Source organism: Vitis vinifera, chromosome 18, assembly GCF_030704535.1.
Source record: "Vitis vinifera cultivar Pinot Noir 40024 chromosome 18, ASM3070453v1".
Lineage (NCBI taxonomy): Eukaryota > Viridiplantae > Streptophyta > Magnoliopsida > Vitales > Vitaceae > Vitis > Vitis vinifera.
This window is the reverse complement of record NC_081822.1, coordinates 24,441,760-24,464,000: the sequence shown is the minus strand read 5'-3', so window position 1 is coordinate 24,464,000 and position 22,241 is coordinate 24,441,760. Positions and strand designations below refer to the sequence as shown.

Genomic DNA, 22,241 nt, shown 5'->3' with positions numbered 1-22,241 from the left:
ACTCTCTCTTCCTAAGACATCTACTACCCCTTAAGAGAACCAAATCCACTTCGACTTTATCTTCAAATTCGAACAACACAAGGGTTCCACCCAAACTGGAGATTTTTAAACCTCCCTTGAGAGACCACTTTCATATGCCCACTCCTTCAATAAGGACAAAGAAGGAACGACCTCAACACTATCACCAAAACATCCTACCAGGCAACAACTAAGTTGTTCTTCCCTTTTAAGTAGGTCACGATTCCCAACATGCACCCACAAAGCTTCCCCTAATTCCCCAGTCTCCTTTCTCATGGCTTCTGCATACACTCCTTTCCCTTTCTCTTTTCCTTTGACTCTATAACCATCCTTTTCAGAGTTGGAGGTACCCAGATCACCTTTGCTCAAAGCTGGAATAGATATTCCAAGAGCCCTTAACTTCTGAGCCAGCACCAACCACCCTCCTACTAAGCCTTTACCTTCTGGAAATACTAGACAAAACCTCTTTGCTTCCAAATTCCTCACCGAGCATAGCAGATACCTACCAACTTCATTTGACCGACACTCCAACCTATATTTTCTTCCTCCTTCTTCCCAAACTTTAAGGCGCCTCGAGCTTGACTCTCCTCTGCACCGGTCTTCCACCCCTTCCAACAGTAAACTGAAGCTCTTTTCACCAAATTTTATCTAAGAGGAAAAGCCTTGCTCCTCTCCAGAATAACCCCTCTTGGTTTGCCTCGAATCTCTTCAATGGGGATTTCGAACGTCTTTGATTCCACTGTATTAACTATTATGCTTAACTTCAAGTTAAAACCAGGTTACTTCAAAGGTAAAATTAATGAAAATGAAAATTCCAAGAAGCTTAAAGCATAGGTGATGAGGGAAAGCTTTTTAAAGTCTATTCAAGAAGAAAAAGAAAGACATAAATAAACTTTTAAGTAGAATTAATATTAGTTGAAATTAAATTAGAATTAGTATTGATTGGAATTAAATTAATATTAGTATTTGTTGGAGTCAAATTAGAATTAGATTCATAATATATTATTAGAATCCTAGTAGGTTTTGGATGTTATAATAAGAATTAGAGTCATATGTTATTAGAATCCTAGTGGACTTTGGATGTTATAATAAGAATTAGAGTCATAATAGATTATTAGAATCCTAGTAGACTTTGGATTTCTTAGAGAAACCTATAAATAAGGCTAATCGATGTAAATCAAAGTAATGAATTGATTGATGTTAACAATATTATGTTTTTTTATTGCAAGTGTTGCAATTTTCAATGGTAAGACTCCATTGATTTTCTTTTAGGTGAGACTTTTAAAAGGCCTTAGCAAGACTCTAAGGTTTCTATCTCTTCTTTGTCGTATCTTCTTTCTCTACCATAAATTTTTATCCCTTGTTCCTCTCCTTAAACCTTAAAAGATAAGAACTCTAGCCCACCTATTTGATTGTAAGCAACCATCCAAAGGTTTTTTATTTTTTATTTTTTTATTTTTATAGGTAAAAGTGAAAGTATATTAAACCCAAAAGACACATCGGTGTACATACAAAGTATACAAAGTTGCATCACAATAGAAGAACAAAAAGAACAAGAAGGAAAAACAACCAAACCCAACACCTAACACCCCATAAAAACAATTTTCCCCTATCATTCTCAAAACCCTTGCAAACCACCCCACTTACTAACTCAACTTAAACACCTTATTGAAACAAAGCTTGGTCCCCAATGCCCCTCTATTTGCCCCTAGCTACCGAGGGAGACCTATTGTAATTAATTGAGCACTCTAACTTCCGAATTTCCTTGTTGAAGCAAGACGATGGTTTTGGCTTCATTCCCCCTCCCCCCTTTCCCTTCATTCCCTCTCCTTGTGTCCATCTTCCTTAGCAAGGAAATGATCTCTGTTTTTGAAACCCATCACTAGCATTCCTAAAAAGCTATTAAACTTAGTTAGCTTATCAAAAAGATTCTCCAAAGGAAACGCCTCCCCCATGAAGCAACTGCTTGACATTATCTTGGAAGAGTCTGACTCCTCACAACTGGCAATGATGTCTTTGCACAAAGAACCTGCCTCAAAGTTTTGTGGAAACTCTAGCAAATAACCATCCTTCAACATTGTCTTAAGTGGATGACTTCCTTCTCCCAAAGCCCCAGCAGGATGTCCCTCTTTCAGTTGCGCAATCTTATCCCATCCACAACCTTCAACCACAAGTTGGTTCGAAAACCTAAATCCATCATCTAACCGCCTAGCCTTCGAAACCAAAGATGAAGAAGGAGGAGGGCAACTCTCCCACCAGAGAAGAGTCTCTCTTACCTTAGAACCCAACTGCTTCGGCCAACAAAGTGTCATTAGTTCCAAAGATCTCTCCTTTGGACTCTAAAACCGCTCCCATGAAATGGGATCTATGCAAATCTCCTCAATGCTCTCTTTCTCTCCTGAGATTTGAGAGTGTTGAAGCTCTTTCTCTCAAATGGCTCCAACAAAAGCCCTAGAACCAACCTTAGCCTACCCACTAGATTTTTTTATCAAGACTAGGCCTTAACTTAATACCTTTAGGCCAGCCCAATAGAGAACCTTTTGCAAACCATTCAGGATGATGGTCTGTCAAGCTTGGGCTTCCTTTACATTTGAGAACCTGGGTTGGTATAGGGCCAGACTCTCTTTGCACGAGTCCCCCTCCTTTACTTTAGATAAAAGGCCCATCGTCCTAACTGCCATATCAAGGCTCTCTGATGACACCTTTTCCACCGCACCCACAATGCTACAACCGCCATGCCCAGAAAGTACAGATTCTACCGCTGCGTGTGCAGGGAGGGTTGGCCCTTCAAATGGCACCTGTAAACCCTCATCTGCACACTTCTCTTCTTCACTTTCCATTCTCCCACTCGTGCATGAGAGATCCTCACCCTCATCCCCAACCTCTGGATCTTTGCCCCTCCCCATGGAGACTATTATTAAAAACCATGGTGCAATCTCCCACCATAGTTGGATTTCAAAGACTTCTACCCTAGCCACTACATGCAACCTTCTTGGACCCTCCTTCCCATTTGATTTCACAAGAATCCTCACCCACTAAAGGATCCGCCTCTCCCTCATCTCCTTATCAGTTGCTAAAAAACCTCCACAAGCATCTCTGAGCTTCTTGAAAAATTCTTCTCCCCATAAATGCAAAGGTAACCCTAGCACTCTTACCCAAACCTCTTTGACACAATCCTCAACCCTGAGACAACCTACATCAGGCCTCCACCAATCCAGCTGCATCTCTTTCCCCTCAAATCAACAGTTACCCAATAGCCAAACCCTTTCTACTTCATAAACATTATTGAACTCGAAAAATATAAGAGAGTCCCCCAACAAGGAAAGATGAAGATAACCTCTCACCCTCCAAGAATGCCTAGTCCAATCTTCAAAGAACCCAAATCCCTTGTCCGGTCTAAACTGTCCCCCCATCTCCCCACCAAGCACTTTTTGAGGATCTCTGAATTTCTCAACACCTCATCCGACTCACCTTGAACACAAACTGTCTCCCCTAACACTCTTTTTCCTCTACTCAACACTTCTGCAAAGGACTTACCCTTTGGGGGAGCTTCTCCTCCACCACTGTCCACCAACAGATGGACAACCTTCTTGGATGACTCTACCTTCCTGAACTTCGGGACAACACCAATTTCCCTCAATTTTGAGGCAAGAGTCTTCCATCCCCTTAGACTATCCCTTCCTTCAAGAAAGACTAACGAGAAACTTTTATCCTTCAAAGACAACACAGAGCACAACAGGAATCTCCCTGCCTTGTTGCTACAAAGAACCAGCTTGTAGCCCCTACCACCTTCATTCTACCCCATGAATAAGGAATTTCCAGACTGCCCTTCGCAACAGAACTCTACCCCTTCCAGCAACTGAGCTAGCCCCCTCTCACCAAACCTAATCCAAGTAGAAAACCCTTGTCCTCTTTCCACTATCTTACCCACTATCTTCCTTTGACTCGCTCCATCGAAATCTCAAAAGATTTCGACTCAACTCCAAACCAACAACTTCCTCTTTGCAAAGCCATCACTGAAACTACATCTCAAGAAACGGTTGGAAGATTGACAAAAAATGATAATAATATCCCAAGGTTGTCCTACATCAATAGGATTCTGATTACACAAAAAGATAACATTGTTGTCATGAACAATAAAAATATCAACTGTTAATATTTTTAAATAGGTAGCCACACATATGAAACTTAATAGGCTACAAATCAAACAGCCAGTTATTTGTTCACTCATTACAAGAAGAGGAAATCATATACGACCCTGAATGTGCACAAGTAGGAAATCATGTAGTCATAGACAACCCATACAGATGAAAATAGCTTCAAAAGGCTTAACAAATTTCCAGAAAAAAAGTTAAGAGCCTGTTTGGTAACATTTTTTTAAAACAGTTCTCTAGAAACATTTTTTTAGGCCAATTCTTAAAAACAGCTCTCGATTGTTTTCAAGAACAAAATTCTATACGGGAACTTAAAAATGAAAAAAAGTTTTGTCAACTTATTCCTAGCATGCACTTATGCACAATGTAGAAGTTATCAAAGCATTCCCTATATTTTCAATTGTTTTTTAGAATACTTTACTAAAAGCACATGAAATACCTCAAAACTTCTAAAAAAATAACTTGTTTTCAAAAAAAATTCCAAATTCTCAAAAAATTAGTTTCAGTCAAAGATTTGTCAAATGTATTTTTTAAATTAGAAAGAATAGTTCCCAAACAGCCCATAATTTTCTCAACATCACAAGAGAACAAACTCCACTAAATGGTATTTAGCTTAAGGGTCACAATTCCAAACTGTAAATACATAAAAAGTATCATAAAATAGTCTAAATCAGGAAAAGTGAATTGGTTATTCAAGCCATTGATGTAGGGATAACAAGTAAATAGCCTGGACCCTACTGACTACAGGCAGGGAACTCTGGTTATGCTTACAAGGGGATTCATGGATATGAATAAGCAAGTTTAGCTTCTACAATTATGTAAAAGGTGCAACCAAACAACATCATAGACATGACAATAAAATTTTCCATTTTGAATAATATTGGCTTGCTTGTACTAAAGTGTGCATGCACAGATCTTCAACTATTCTTCACTTTCTAGTAAACAAAAATAAATAACAATGGACGCCTGATAGATACAGGCATCAAACTCATCAATCTAGAAAATCCTTGAAATGCTTTACTTGGTATTTTCTTTTAAACTCCTATAGTGAAAAAGATCATAGTTCCAGAAGGAATCATGGTAATGGAGACTCACCAGCTCCACTTTCCAGTGAGTACACCTGAACTTTCATTTTTCCCCCTTTGATCATCCTTTTGTTCAAAGTCATCATATTCATCCATATGTCCACTTCTCCTTCCCCTATTAGGGTAATCAAACCCATATCTTACCCAAATTCAGCTTAAGTAATCATGCCTGGGTGAAAATCAATCAAAAAGTTTTGCACCTTTAGGCTAATTCTAAGTCCATTATGGTTTTAATAAAGGGTAAAAATTGCCGGCAAAAATATTTAAACTCAGAAACAGAAATAAAATGATGGTTAAATGCTTAAAGTGATGTATTCAATTTACATTTGAGGTTATGACTAAGCATCATTTTAGTAACTTTCCTGTACACAAGTGTTTAGATAACTTCCCCTATGATACCCTAAAAAATGAATGCATGCATTTACACTTCTCCTTTTGGAAAAAGAAGCTAAAATGATTAACATACATAGGTAGGAAATTATCGATTCTTTAAGAGGAAAAAAAAATTGATGCTCATGTGCTAGGACAAAATATATTTTTTTTTAGCGCTTTTAACCAAGTAGGTGTCCAAGTACACTTCTATTTGATCCCCACCATGCAAATTTTCAATCAACCAAGACTAGCATGAGCATCACATGAATAACAAGATTGGCATGAATGCACAGAAGACCTTGTTAAAGTGTCGTACAAGCAAGTATTCTTTCTTCATTGATCATGTTTAAAATAATAGTGTATGTGTAGCAAGAATGAAAGGGAGCACACTATGCCTATGTTGGTCTATATGCATGGCTCAATTGTGGTGACCAAAAACTCCTCAAATGCAAGGGTCCATGACTTTCTAAAGCAGCTAATGGTTCCCCCAGCATGAACTATGAAGCAAAAGAACTTTAACATGTTTAATTTAACATGATATTGGTTTGTTTTTCTTCAGTTTTTTTCTTAATGCCAAAATACATATCCCAAAACAAATATCAGCAAACTAATATCTACAGATTAATCACCTTGCTTTTCCATCTTCGGTAAGAGAAGAAAACATATTCGATGTAACAGATTCACTTTTAGAAAATCTCCTTGAATCTACATTTTCTGGCATGTTTGGTTCAACTTTTCCTAAATCATCCGGAAAGAAAATAAGGTACTTCAGAACAAAGGCCTGCAAAACCAAACAGAACTTATTGATCATTCTTTTATTCATTTTGATAAGATAAAGAAAACATATCATAGACTACATGAAAATAGACAACAATATTTCAATTAAAGATAATAATGGGTCCACACAAATCAATGTTACAAATAAGCACAATTTCTTATCAAGAACATAAGAAAGGATTTAGTTTGAATACACATCATATTTACAAATTTAGGATGCAATGGAAATTTTCCATAAAGGGTACAATGTCAACCGCATCTTGAGTCACAGAGTTTTTGATACCTATAAAAGAAAAGACAGCAGGGGACTTGTGCCCTACACCTAACCCGACGCCAGGCAACCAATGCCTGAAGACTGCATCAGATCCAAGATACAGATATCATATATAGCTATAATATACCATGTAAGAATCAAAAGAAAATGCAACTACAGGTGACAATTTCCCCCATCGACTTTGAAAATAAATGCAATTATTAAAAGAATAAGATCAAATATTAGTGCAGAGGGCCCTAATGCATTTAAGAACATATTCAATAACCACTTAGTATAGAATGGAAAAAAGGTGCAAAGAAGCTACAATAAAAAGTCCTAACGAAGTACAGTGAGTACATTAAATAATCAACTAAAAGGACACAAAAGAAAATATATCTTTCTAAATTTTCACAACTATCTTTTTTTATAAGCAATGAAATATGTATATATATGAAAAGGAAGGATGTACACCAAAGTACACTGGCCGTATACAACAGGCACAGAGAGGCAAATCCACAAAAGAGAAAAACAAAAATTTTCACAACTTTTTACATTGATATCCAAGCCCAGAAAAAAATAACAAAAATGGACTTCTTGTCAAACCACACCTGATTAGATTGGTTTCATGAAATAGATCATAACTTGATTTTCTAATATCAGACATGCCCTGTAATGATGATTTTTTTTTTTTTTAATATAGAGTGATACTAGAGCTTCCAAACTGCTCTGATGAGACATGGTACACAAATGCCTTAGATTTTGCAAAACCTTGTGTGGCATGCCATTAGGTCTGCGAGAAAGTACACAAAACTTATATATTTATAATTGTTGATCTTTATTAATCCATTATATATTTTACCTTTATAAGGCTGCATCATGCATCAGATACTCTTTTTAAGACCACGCTTGGGCCATCGAACTCAGGCCTGAGGTCAAGCTGGACCAGTCTCAGGCCAATAACCACTCCTATTACTCACAAACTCTACAAATAGCATATTATTTATAGATCACATCAAAGACGTTTATAGATTAAGTAAAAACATTAGATAAAATGGGAATTGACATATACATATCAACTAATTTAGATATAGGCAAATTGCATTCTTGCAGACATGGATATTAGCCAAGTATAAAAACCTGATAAGACAAAATTCCCTCTAGAAGATCAAATTAATTGCCCACTGTCTTGGTAAGTAGAGCAGTTTGTTTGCATGCGCAGGTTAGAGTTGGGATCTCTGAGAATTTTCTTTGGTCCTCCCACATATGTAAGGCACCCAATTCTTTCAAATTTAGAAAAGAAAACAAGGGTGAGACACCTGGTCTAAGTGGCAGAGGCCCGCTACAGTAAGAAAGCAAGCTAAGGTAATCAGAATGGAGTTTCTACAATGATGAATATTCAAGTTGTTTCAAATGGCTAGAACACAATTCCATTGGATGACCAGTGAAAAAAAGTTGCCACCGCCAGTCCACATAACGACTAGAAGTTTCCTTGAGCAAGGTTAGGGTTCACTTACCCCAAGTCATTTATTTAAGAAATGTCGTTCAAAACTTACAATTATTAGTATTATTTATCAGAAACAAAAATGTTTTCATTAAAAGAGTAAAATTGAGAAGGATAAGAAATCCTTCCCTAATTACAAACCTAATCAAAACAAAGGAAAAGAAAAAGAACCAAAGACATCAAAACATCTCAACATTACTATTTTGACACTTTTTAACTACATATTGAAATCCAATTGAATTGAATAAAGTTGAGAGGAATGCCCTTGAAAACTATAGTATTAGATGCTCAACATGATGAAGAGAAATAGACTAGGTCCCATAATGTTTTGGTTGTCCTCCACTTGTCCTCAAAGATCCTTGTATTTCTTTCCCATCATACTATCCTAGGGATGGCAGGACGGGTCGCCCTCATCCCAACCCACCCCGTTTATTCAAAATAATTCTCATCCCCGTCCCATTAGAAAAATTAAACGGGGAGGGGAGGGGAGGGGAGGGGAGGGGAGGGGTTGGGCAGGGCAGGGCAGGGCAAGTATGAGAAATTCCCATACCCACTCCACCCCACTTCGCCTTGTTTAACTTTTTTTGAAATATTTTTAAAATTTATTTAATTTTTTTTTAATTCCATTAAAATAAATATATTTTATAAATAATTAAATTATTATAATTTTTTATAACTTATTTTATTGAAAAGTATTTTATTATTTTTATTATTATCTATATATTAAAAATAGGAAAATAAAAATTAAATTAAATTAAATTAATATATAATGGGGAGGGGTGGGGCAAGGCAATACCCGAACCCGTCCCAGGTTTTAAAAAAAAATCTCAAATCCGTCTCAAACTCGTTTATTTAAATTTCAAACTCATCCCATTAGGGGCAAGGTGGGTGCCCGAAAAAACCCACCTCATTGTCATCCCTATACTATCCAAATCAAAACTTACAATTATGGATATATGTACACGGTCAAATCTAACCATTGCCATCCCATTAGTTGTTTCTGGAAACAAGATTACTTCATAGTTCATGAGTTTGCCTATCCATAAAAATTATAAAAAATAAAATTAAAAAAAGCTCAATAATTCAATTGCCCTAAACACTATACAAATCCAGATGCAATGTGAACATCATAGGTAAATCCCACTAGTTATAAGCCAGTTTGAAAGAGCTTCTCAAACACTAAAAGCGGCATTTGAAGGCCAAACACAACTTTTGAGACTGTTTGAATAGAACCCTCAACCATAGGTCAACCATGGGTCCTACAATTTCCAATGTGATATATCCGTGTTTTCAAGAAGCAGGGAGATTTGATCTTTTCAACACAATATATCCAACAACCACTTCCATACGCTCTTTTGTTTGGTGCTTTTAATAGATTTGATCTTTGCCCATCAAAAAAGGAGGGAGGCACACGCTTTTCCTCAAACATAATGCAGGAAGCATATTTTTGTTTAATAAGAACTTTTAATAATGTCATAATTATCACCCATGTTTTGAAGAAGCAGGGAGATTTGATCTTTCCAACATGATATATCCAACAAACAGTTTCATACACTCTTTTGTTTAGTGCTTTAATAGATTTGATCTTTGCCTATCAAAAAAGGAGGGAGACACATGCTTTTCCTCAAACATAATGCAGGAAACATATTTTTGTTTAATTGGAACTTTTAATAATGTCATAATTATCCTTATCTTTAGTAAGGATATTTTAAACAATCACACTGCATTAGTTATTACTTCTACCTCTACTATTAAAAGCAAAAGTTAAAAGTTATCCCAAACAAGGCTATAAAACTATACAAATATCCAAAGAGGAGAGTTTAGTATATAACATATAACAAAGAACATATTACACCTCTTGCAATTCCTTAACATTAGAAAAAGAAAAGAAAGGACACTTTAAAAGATAATCATTGCAAATTACTCAAATTCTAGGGGACACTTTTCGAGAAAATAAGAACATCCAAAGCATGAAAAGGGAACTAATGTGAGAGCATATAATGTAACTGTATCTATCGAAACCAATAGGCAAATGCACTTCCCATAATACACAGTTAAGATATACATATATCTTATTAAACCTCAAATTTCTACACTTGCTAAAGAGAGGGAAAATGGCATTACTTGTATGGCAGCTAAGACACCACATGGCCCGCCTTCATGTTGTACTAGGCCCATAAATGTTTCTGGATCAGGGCTAAACCTGTAGCAAGTTTGCATATCATTAGCCAATGAAGAGCATAATAAAAAAACTTATATTATGATTCAAATATCAAATCCTACAAGCAGTAACAGCAATAAATTGAAATCATAGAAACAGAATGATGACTATGGATGGAAAATGATAAAGGCAATATTAAAAAAAGAAGACAAAAGAATAAGGAAAAAGGAAATGTAAAACAATTTGGGGTGAGCCACCAACCCTCTCCCCTCCCCACATCTTACCCTTCCTTAGTGGCTCCTTTTAATAGTATCCTTATTTGCTTATCAAAAGAAAAATGTAAAAGATAAAGACAATATGCATTAATATTCAACAAAAAAGAAACCTACTAAAATAATTTGCTCAACTTGCAATTAAGAACCTTTGTGTCATAGTGAAGAGTAAGAGAATGGGAATAGATTCAGGTGCTGAATCATGGTTGGTTGAAGACATTCAGAAGCAGCAGCTCCCGGGGGGGAAGATAAATATAATACATTAATAGGCAACTAAATAGGAGAAATGTTATTGATTACATACTGATATAAAAGCTAATAAATTAAGTCAGTGTTCTCCAGGATATGATTTAGACAACCAAGCTTCAATAAAAGGTTTTTCTTATGGATATGCATGTAGATTAAGTAGCTTCTCTTGCACTTCGTAGAACATCCTAACAAAATGCAATACTCAAATATTATTTAAGCCAAGAAAGAAGGGAAATGAAGAACGAGTTTTGCATTAAAGGGCAGGATATGACTGATAAAACAAGCATCAATTAAAGGTGTTTATTATGGATATGAATCTGGATTAAGTAGCTTCTCTTGCACTTCATAGAACATCTTAACAATATGCAATATTCAAATTTATTTAAGCTAAGGGGAATGAAGAATAAGTTTTGCATTAAAGGGCATAACCAAATAGGAGGAAGTGTGTTGCTTCATGATATGCATGAATCTAATTGCTTCACAAAGAGGCACCGGTGCCTTGATATGCTCTGCCATCCCAACATCCAAATATATAATGTTGAACACAATTGCAAACCCATAGTTATGAAGAGTTTCGGGTTTTTCAAATCTACCATTCAATTTCATTGTAAGAGAGATCCTGCCCAATAACAATAATTATGGGCAATATCAAGCTTATGGATTACCCACTAAGGTAGCCCAATTGGTTAGAGCGAACACTGGAAAGTGTGGTCCCAGTAAGTGGCACATGGTCCTGGGTTTAAATCCTACCACTAATGATACCCTGAATTTACTCAGTGTTGGTTGTTGCAGAGCAGTCAACACTCCGAGGTTTGGGTCCCCATGGAGAGTATCAAGGGCTTGGCCATGGAAGGTTCCTTGGTTATCAAACCAAAAATCAAAATCAAATAAGAGAAATCGGAAATAAACACAAAGATATTTAACAAAGAAATTTAAAGAAAATGAACATAAAACTTTGTATTACATAACTTGAAAAACATACTTATAAGGAGAAACGATATCTTACAATGGAAAGGATAGGAAAGCTTTGGCTTGGGGAGCTTACATCTTGAAGAGAAAGGAGAAAGGAGAGCGTAAGGTGGAAATGGAAAATGAATGGTGCTTACAAATGAGGAACTAGCTTCTTTAAATAGCTGAAACAAGAATCTTAAACAGTACAAAGCAGATGATAGACCACTGTGGACTTTTAACTTCAATTGTGAATAGTAACCACCCGTGAAGTGAATAGTGAATAGCAAAACTGATTTTTACTGTAACACTTTTGACTTTCTGGCAACCGAATATTGCTTTCGGTGGATTACTGTGAGCTTTCTGACTACTTTTGACCGATGACATAACTATAGTTTCATATGTGGGAAACAAGCTTACTTTCAGTGCTGAAATATCTTAAAGCTATTGGTGGAGAATCCTAAGGCAAACAACAAGCTTAAACGGAATTAGCTTAATGTCTTCAAATGGTGAATAAAATGCTTATTTTAATTTCCGAATGGGAGGAAGGATGCCTTCGCAATCATCACCATTATTCGAAAGGTAGTTTGAAGTAGAATCATCTGATTCGGCATAAGAATTGTCTTGAGAAAAACTTGAGCTACTTTTGTCAAGGATTTTCTGAAATTCCTGAGGGGTTTTAGCTGCAACAAGCATGACTTGGAGTTGTTGTTTCTTAAGGAGAAACTGGGACATGTCCTCAAAGGTTGAAGCTTGTGTTTCGAGTTGCAACCAAGCCTTTGACAACAATAGGTTTAAACACCTCAATTGTCATGTGTTTAAGGGATAATAGACATCTTGATTACCGAGATTCTATTATTGGAGCAGTTCAAGCAGGATTGAATGATGGTCCTGTCTACTTCCAATGTTACCTTAACTTCACAGTTAGATTAAGAGATGTTGACATCTTAGATTTTCGGTTGTCCTCCATGTTAGGACCCATGGATTCAAGTTTAAGGAAGGAAACAATCATGTTTCCATCATCACAAGATTTGCTTATAAGAGTATGACCACAAGCATCGGATCTGGAGCACTGTGCACTAGTCCTAAGGGTGAAACTATTCTTACACTCAAATGTACTAAACAAGTCAAATTTCATAATCCCCAAAAGGATCATGTGGAATGAGATTGAGTTTCCAAAAACTTGGCATTTCGCCAATGCTGTTCCAACCTTAGAACAAAGATCTGAGAGGATTGAACAGATTGTTCAATACCCAGATGGAAGTGGAGATTTGGTTTTCTCCAACTCATTCAGACATTCTAGTAACCTTAGAATTTCAAATTATGAACCTTTTAAAACATCAAGTTCATCTATCCCAATAAGAACCACTAGGATAGAAGAAGGATCCACTTCAACGAATCCTAAGAACATTAAGCTAACAGGTATTAGAAGTCACACCAACCTAGCTAGGCCCTTTTATAAGGAGGAAAAGGAGTCTACCCAAGGATCACAACATGATGAACCACCGGATATGTCTCCCACATATTCGTAGATGATTAACACCGTGAGTGAAGATTTTAAGATTAACAAGGATCTCTCAAGACAAGACTTCTATTCTGAAGTCAATAAGGAGAAAAGAGATTAGTTCTTTAGCAAGGTCCCTAAAGTCCTTAGAACCATCTACGAAGAGAAATTTTACACATATTTAATACAAGAATAGAAAAATGTTAAGTATTGGATCTGGTTTGAACTCTTCAAACAAGAGGAATATCCAGATTACCCAGGTAAGCATGTTAACAACACATCCATAAAAACTAAGATATGGAAAACTAGTGACGACACTATCATAGAATCCATTCACCCTCCAGAAGCCAAAATAGATAAAAATATTAATGGTACAATGATAAGAGTTTCACCTTTTAAGACTAAGCTTGAGGATAAAGGAATTACTAGTGCAGCAGATTTTAGGAGAATCATGAAACAAAACAACTACACTAATATGTTTCTTAAGACATTAGGTGATCAACTCAATAGGGTTGAAGAGATCATTGAAACCCAAGATCATATTAAGACATCTTTTGTTAAGAATGATAATAAGCCTTTATTTAAGCCGTTCGAATTCTCTAAAAAATTCCAAGAAAATCCTTATGTTAATCAAGAATTAATAGAAAGGATTAGTCAAAAGGTAAAAGATAGTTTAATTGTCCCAAAGACACCTCAGTCGTTTCATAGGAGAATTAATTTTATTAATAAAGATATTAGTTCTGAAGCAGAGGCTAATGAACTAATCAAGATCTTTAAGGAACCACCAGACCAAAGAATTTTAAGGATTATCCATAACCAAGAAACACCTAAGACTAGGAATTTCTACCCTAGGCCAACCTTTCCTGATATGCAGTATGAGGAAAGAAACCAGTACACTCAAGCTTCCTACACTAGTGGAACCATTTATGAATGGAACATAGATGGTATGACTGAGTATAACATATTCACTAAGCTTTAAGAAATGACCATGGTTAGCACAAAATCATATAAAAGTCAATTATGAAGTGACAAATTCATACCTGAATACTGTTAGCCGGGTTATTTTCCAAAGATGGGAAGTCGGGTGGGAAGTCTCCCTAACTATAGTAATCAAAGATAAGTTTGTCCTTAATATTGTTGCTTTGATTGATTTAGGAGCAGTTTTGAATTGCCTACAAGAAGGTCTTGTACCAACCCAATTTTATGAGAAAACTAAGCAAACGCTTTCAAGAGTCAATGGTAAAAGACTTACCATTAATTATAAGTTGTCAAATGCTCACATTTGTAACCAAGACATTTGTATTAAGCAAACATTCATCCTAGTTAGAGACCCGAAAGAAAAGGCTCTTCTTGGAGTCCCCTTTTTAAACTCTATATACCCTATTAAAGTAAATGATCAAGGTCTAAGAACAACACTCTTAGATAAGGAAATTTTATTTGAATTCACTAACCCACCTGATGAAAAGAATATAAATACTTTAAGGGATCAAGTGATTAAGGCTAAGGAAAATCAAGTTAATCTCTTAAGACAAGAAATTAATCTTGTAAGGATTGAAGAACAATTAAAAGTTGAGAAAACTCAAGATGCAATAGAAAAGTTTAAGAATAAGATTATTGGAGAAATTTGCTCTAACATTCCTAATGCGTTTTGGCATAGGAAGCAGCATGAGGTAGAATTACCTTATGAACCAGATTTTAGTGGGAAAGATATTCCCACTAAAGCCAAACCTATCTAGATGAATAAGAAATTATTAAGTTATTGTGAAAAGGAGATCCAAGATCTTCTTGATAAGAAGTTGATAAGAAAGTCTAAGTCTCCTTGGAGTTGTTCAGCATTCTATGTTCAGAAACAAGCTAAATTAGAAAGAGGAACACCTAGATTAGTAATCAACCACAAGCCTCTTAATAATGCATTAAAATGGATTAGGTATCCTATTCCAAATAAGAAAGAACTCCTTCAAAGGTTAGTTAACTCTAAGGTTTTTTCTAAATTTGATATGAAATCAGGATTTTGGCAAATCCAGATTGTAGAAAAAGACAGGTATAAGACAACCTTTGTGGTACCCTTTGGACATTATGAATGGAACATAATGCCCTTTGGACTTAAGAATGCCCCTTCAGAATTCCAGAACATAATGAATGAATTCTTTAACCAGTTTTATGATTTTATCATTGTCTACATTGACGATGTTTTGGTTTACTCTATATTTGTAAATGAACATTGGAAATATCTCAATAAGTTCGTCCAGACTGTTAAGAGTAATGGTTTAAGCTTGTCTGCCAATAAGATTAATTTGTTTTAGACTAAAATAAGATTCCTAGGTCATCATATTTACCAAGAAACCATCACTCCCATTCAAAGGTCAATCCAGTTCGTTGATAAGTTTCCTGATGAGATTAAGGATAAGAAATAATTGCAACGTTTCTTAGGAAGCCTTAATTATATGTTAGATTTCCTTAAGGACATAAGCTAGTTCTGTGCCCCATTAAGACAAAGACTTGAGAAGAATTCAGTTCCTTGGAATGAGGAACATACTAAGATTGTCAAGACCGTCAAGTCTAGAGTCATGATTCTACCATGTTTAGCCTTAGCTAATCCTGAAGTCTTTAAGATTGTTGAGATTGATACTTCAGATATAGATTATGGTGGGATCCTTAAACAGAAGAATGGTAACCATGAGAAATTGATTAGGTATACTTCAGGAACCTGGAATAATGCCACACTCAATTACAACACCATCAAAAAAGAGATTTTAAGCATTGTTTTATGCATTTCAAAATTTCAAGATGATCTTTTGAACTAAAAGTTTTTATTAAGAGTTAATTGCAAATCAACAAAATCAGTTTTGCAAAAAAATGTTAAGAATATAACTTCTAAGCATATTTTTGCAAGATAGCAAGCTATTTTAAGTCATTTTGATTTTCAAATTGAGTATATTAAAGGGGAAAATAACTCAATCCCTGATTTCTTAACTCGTGAATTTTTGCAGGATTCACAAGATCATGGCCCCCAAAAAGAAAAACAACCTCTTAAACCCATTAAGAAATCCCAAGATTCTAAGAAAACCCATTCAATCCTTTCCGAAAAATTCATGCCGTTATACTATGAATTGAGGTTGCAAGTTCTTGCAGCTTTTCCAAAGATTTACTACCTTTAGAAACCCTTAAGATTTCTTCATCCCTTAGCAGGATAAAGGAGCAAGTTCGAGTTCTCTACCTTCTATGGAGGATTCCTTCCCCACAAATCCATTTTTTAATGATACTAACCCTTTATCTGTTTATCTCATAAGTCTTTGTGATTTGCAGGAAAGATGTAAAACTTTGAAAAGAAAACTAGAAATGGTTGACTTTCTCAAAGCCCAACATGATGTTCTTAAGAATCAAACCCCTTTTTTTCCCCACTGGAAAATGGTGAGAATAAGCAATCCACCCCACTGGTGGATGAAGTAAAATTGAGTGAGGATGAGTGGAACAACTTTAAGATAAGAATGTATTTTCATAAGAAAGAGATGTTGTATCCTCTTAAGCAGGATGTCCGCCTTTTAATCCAAGAAAAGGCCAAAGCCATGGCGGAAGAAAAACAAGTTTTTATTTCCTCTTATCTTCAAGATCTTCATATTTACCTCTCAGCCATCCCTGGTCTTTACGTCCCAGGTTTAAAATTGGTTAAGGATAGGGAATTTGATGATTCTAAGTTTTGTAGAATTGTTGAAGATCCTCTTCTTTACCAACAAGGCACTAAACAACTATTCTACAAGTGCAAGAGGAATTTTACGATCGGTCGAGTCTGCTTAGACTTGCAATATTACAAGCCAATCTGTCTTTCTTTCAGACATGATGAATTAATCCTCACTCCAAAGTCACTCTTGGATTATGGATTGGTTCATCAACTCGTTTGTTTAGATCCTAATCAGATAACTAATTTTGGAAGAAAGTTGGTTTTAAGTTTAATGCAAGGCTTTAAGATGAACAAGAAGTCTGCAGAAGCAATCATCATCAGCAAAGCTCCTGAGTGGATTTCTAATGGATGTCTGTTACCCGCACAGCATAATATCTCTCTTCATTATCAGAATAGGAGGCCAACTTTACTCTCTTGCCTTCTTGATCATACTGATCTTTGTGCTGAACCAATTAAAAACCAGATCAAGTACTGGAGAGCTAGAATTATCAGTTATGACTTTGAAGCAAGAAAATCAATCCTCTACCAACCAAATCCATTACTGAGGATATTAAGTTACTTAATGAACATCGTAGGAATTATATTTTCCCTTAATTTTCATTAAGACACTACCATTTAAGCTGACTCCGTTTAAGCTTACTATTTGCCTCGGGATTCTCCACCAACAACTTTAAGATATTTCAGCATTGAAATTAAGCTTGTTCCCCGCATGTGAAGATACAGTTATGTCACCGGTCAAAAGTAGTCAAAAAGCTCACAGTAATCCACCGAAAGCGAGATTCAATTGTCAAAAAGTCAAAAGTGCTACAGTAAAAGACAGTTTTATTGTTCACTATTCACTTCACAGATGGTTACTATTTACAGTTGAAGTCAAAAGTCCACAGTGGTCTGTCATCTACTTTGTATTGTTTAAGATTCTTGTTTCAACTATTTAAAAAGGTTAGTTCCTCATTTGTAAGCACCATTCATTTTCCATTTCCAACTTAAACTCTCTTTTCTCTCTTCTTTCTTTCTCAAGATGTAAGCTCCCCAAGCCAAAGCTTTCCTAAAAGCTTTATATATATCAAGCTTATGGATCAATTATGAGTAACATCAATGCATTGTCTAAAAGAGCAGTTTCAATTTCTTATGTCAAACAACAAATAAATTGGGAGGCAATAAGAACCCCTAAAAGAACCGTATGAAAGCACGAGTCCATCCCTTAACCACTTGAGCCAAGGCTGAAAAGCAAAACTACATAAGAAATCAAGCTTGCTACATAAGCACCAATCCATCCCCATTGAAATTGATGACAAGGAGTGTACTTTGCTAGTATGGAAATATCGGTTTTGAAATCAAAGTTTAAAGAAAAGCATGAAGAGGTAACCATAAATTTTAGCAAAAGGAAAAGTAGGAATGCAAGATTCACTCTAAGGGTGAATTTTGGTAACTATGATTCTTGCTTTCATTCATATGCTAACTTGTACTAAAGCATGTCCATGTTTGTAATCCTAAGAAAAGTGAGTCTTAGGTTGAAGGATCCAAAGATTTTTTCTTTGGGAGAGGCCAGAGCTTGTAAAAAAGCCTCATCTTGTTAAGTGATCTATAGTTTGTTTTGACAAAATGCATAAGGGTCTTGGCATTAGAAATCTCTCCATTATAAACAAGGCTCTTCTTGACAAGTGATGTAGGAGATTTGCAATTGAAAGAGAAACCCTTTGGAAACGAGTTATGATTCTTAAATTTGGGGAAGAAAACAAGGGTCGGTGTTCAAGGAGAATAAGAGATGGTTATGGGGTGGGTGTGTGGAAGGCAATCAGAATTGTATGAGAGTTATCAAGGATAGATTTTGCTTCATCATTGGCAATGGAAGAATGGTAAAGTTTTAAAAAGATAGATGGTGTGGTTATTCATCTTTGGAAAAATAATTTCTGTCTTCGTTCCCTATAGCTCTCACTAAAGATGCAGGGTGAGTGGAAGTGTGGAAGCAGTCTAGGGAAAGAGGTAGGTGGAGCCCGTGCTTTTCAAGACAGTTTCATGATTGGGAGCTCGAAGAAGTGATGACCTTTTTCCAGAAACTCTATGTGTGCACAATTAGGAGAGAGGAGAATGATAGCTTTTGATCAAGATGAGGATGATCGTTTGGAGTGGGAGAAAACCCAAAATGGCAAATTCTCTGTCAAATCCTTCTACCATTCCCTAGTGTAGAGAAGAAGCAAGCCTTTTCCTACAAAATGTGTGTGAAATTCCTAAGTTCTAGTGAAGGTGACTATTTTTTTTTTTTAAATTGGGAAGCTTTATGGGGTTAAAATTACAATTTTAACGACCAATCAACTTAAAAAGAGGGAAAGAGTTATGCTGACCAAATGGTACACGTGTAAAAGGGAGGACAAATGATTGATCACTAGCTCCTTCACTATCTTAAAGCAAGTAGCATATGGCAATTGATTTTCTCTCTGTTTCAGGTGGTTTGGGTGATGCATTCAACAATAAAAGGAACTTTGTTAAGCTAGCATGGAACTTTATGAGTAAGAGATGGAAAAGCACTTGGAGGGCTGCCCCATTACGTTTTTTCTGGATGTGTGGAAGGAAAGAAATAGAAGGGCATTTAGAGATTCAGAACTTTCAGAACAAGCAATAAAACTCTCTTTTTTTAGCACCCTTTTTATTAGGAATGGATCAGATCGGATGCAAATAATCATTCTATGACCAATGATCGGCTGTGTAGATTGGATTAGCTCAAAGAAAGGAGAGGAGTTTGTTTTTTGTTTCTTCACTCTTTTCTTTTGCTTGCCTGTTTCTTTTGGCTGCAAATGCATACATTATGTGTACTTTGTTGCACCTTCTTGCAGGCACTTTATATTTATATTTATAATCTCTTCTTGCCTATCAAGAAAAAGGTGGGAAGAACAATTTGTATAAAAGCTGAAAACCCTATTAGCAAGAAAGCCAACGTAGATGAGAATACAATCAAAGATTAAAACAATATGAACAACCTCCAATAATGAGTGAACAATAATATCAACAGGTTAAGCAAAGGAAAATCGCATCCAATGGAGAAGTTTGTCAAGTGCAACCATGCTCAAGTCACTAGAGTCCCAGTATGTTGAAGCAATGTGATATTAATCCATTCTACAAAACTCGGCTGGCAGCTAAATATAGCATTCAGTCAATATTCTACTAGCAACATAGGAGCATTCAGTCAAGCTATCTTAAAAGTTCTGCCAATATAAGAATAAAGTAAACCTCACTTGTCAACAAAATATCATGAAAATGTTAAAAACACAAAGTCACAAGAATCAACATTTAACAGTACCAGCAACTTGTACAACAGAATGATACAACATAAACGGTGTGATCAAGATATGATATGACGTTACAAAGCCCAAAGATATCATAACTATACTACAAATCAAACATCCAAGTAATTGTCAATTCAGTAAATAACATCTATATTGTAGGTAATTGTAGTATATTCAATTTCAGCAATTGACAGCAAAGAGCAAATAACATCCCCATTAGGTGGTTCACAAATTTCACTAGCAGCTCTCTGTATCAAAATAATCAGATGCCATTCTATAAACATTTGAATTACGATGAAACATATCATGTCATATTATGAAAAAGCACCAAAATTTATAGGCCAAAACTTTCAAAGCTCAATCAAGCATAAAACAATACCTAATTCCCTGATTACACCACTGCGCGAGAATCCCCTTCGAAACATCATTACCAAAGACCATAGAGAACAACTGATTTACATCGGCATCGGATAGCTCCATTCCACAACTCACCTCCTTCCGCCCATCACCTCCCGCACCTCCGGCAACCCCATCCTTTTCTTCCTTTGGAAATGCCACATTTCTCCGCGCCGGAGACGCGGGCTTCCCAGACATCATCAGTCGCTTCTCCGCCGCGGCAGCCATAAGCTCCCTCTGCAACCGCCTACTCTTTGCCTCCGGCGAATCATCCGGCGACCCGGTGGGAGCCCCCCCGCTCTCCCTCGGCTTGCTCCGCTTCGGCTCCGGCGGCCACTGCTGCATACTCATCCGCAGCGCCATCCGCAGGTCCTCCTCCTCTTGATCCGCCATCAGAAATCAGATCGAAGAACGAAATTAGGGCTTCGATTCAGGCGAATTGCATTGAGAATTGCAGAATCGAGCTAATTCAGCCCCAAACAACAACAACAACAACACGGTCGAAATCGAAATTTAAAACCCTAGAAAATTAACAAAGAAGGCAACAACATTAATTACAGAATCGGGGTTTTAAATATATGTCTCCCGACAGCCAACCCAGGTGTCCGTACGCCGGCTGGGGCTGACGAAACGGGGTTGTTTCAAGTAGCCAGTGCTCTTTTTGTGCTATTCTGGAAAGGCTTCCCCCAAAATGACATTTCTACCCTTGTTCTAGCCCACAAAATACGTGAGTGCCGCCGACAAAATTAAGAAAAATGTCAGGGTACTTTTGGCACATCAGCGGCAAGTTTTTAAATTTGATTAGCAAGAAAAATGACCGGCGATACCTGCCTTATGGAGAGGAAAACGTTGGGTCTCCGGTCACAGAATCTTGCAGTGGTAAATGAGGGTGAAGATGGGGTGAGATCTGATGGAGCGGGTTCACCATTTGCATCGGTGGAGGTCCATTGTGGCATGCTAATGGCCATTGATATTGGGGTTAATTCTAGATTAAGAAATCTAATGGTTGTTCACTTTTGGTCGAATTTCTAAATATTTTATTTCAATTATAAAAAAAATCAACTATTTCCTTTAAGTGAAGATTAGGAAAAATGATCTACAATAGATTGAGTTTATCCTTTCATCCAAGGAAGTGTATTGGATGATTCCTTCCTTGGATGATTTGGACAGGAATCATCCTCTTGTGTATGGACAATGTGGCACATTTGTTGTTCCACGTAATGCCTCGCTGGGTCCTCTTGTTCTCTCAAAACTTTCCTTTTCTGGTAAATATTTTTTTCCTTTTCTTCTTTTCCAACTCATAGAAGTATATTTTGGAAAAAATTTCATGACACTCCCTCCGGCTTTGGAGAATTATACATGCACCTTCCCAACTTTCCAATATAACAAAATGTCGATTTTTTCTTTTAACTTAAATTGAAAATTTCAAACAATATATATATATATATATATATAACCTATTTTCAAATATTTTTACCAGAATGCAAAAGTAAAAAAAGTCAATTTTTTGAACTTAAAAAGCTTGGACCCTTAAGCTCATTTGATTTTTATATACTTGATTGTCTTACTCATCGTCATTTTACTATTGACA

At 36.2% G+C, this 22,241-nt stretch overlaps 1 protein-coding gene across 1 annotated transcript in view; it reads right to left on the bottom strand.

The window, feature by feature from the left end:
• Positions 1–21,543, bottom strand: part of LOC100258904 (uncharacterized) — a 46,550-nt gene extending 25,007 nt beyond the window's left edge. The window contains exons 1-3 of the mRNA XM_010666822.3: positions 20,634–21,543; positions 10,285–10,363; positions 6,259–6,410 (exon numbers count right to left, since the gene is read on the bottom strand). Coding sequence (XP_010665124.1) covers positions 6,259–6,410; positions 10,285–10,363; positions 20,634–21,043 — 641 coding nt within the window. The 5' untranslated portion in view covers positions 21,044–21,543. The remainder of the gene's footprint in view (positions 1–6,258; positions 6,411–10,284; positions 10,364–20,633) is intronic.
• Between the last annotated feature and the right edge of the window lie 698 nt (positions 21,544–22,241).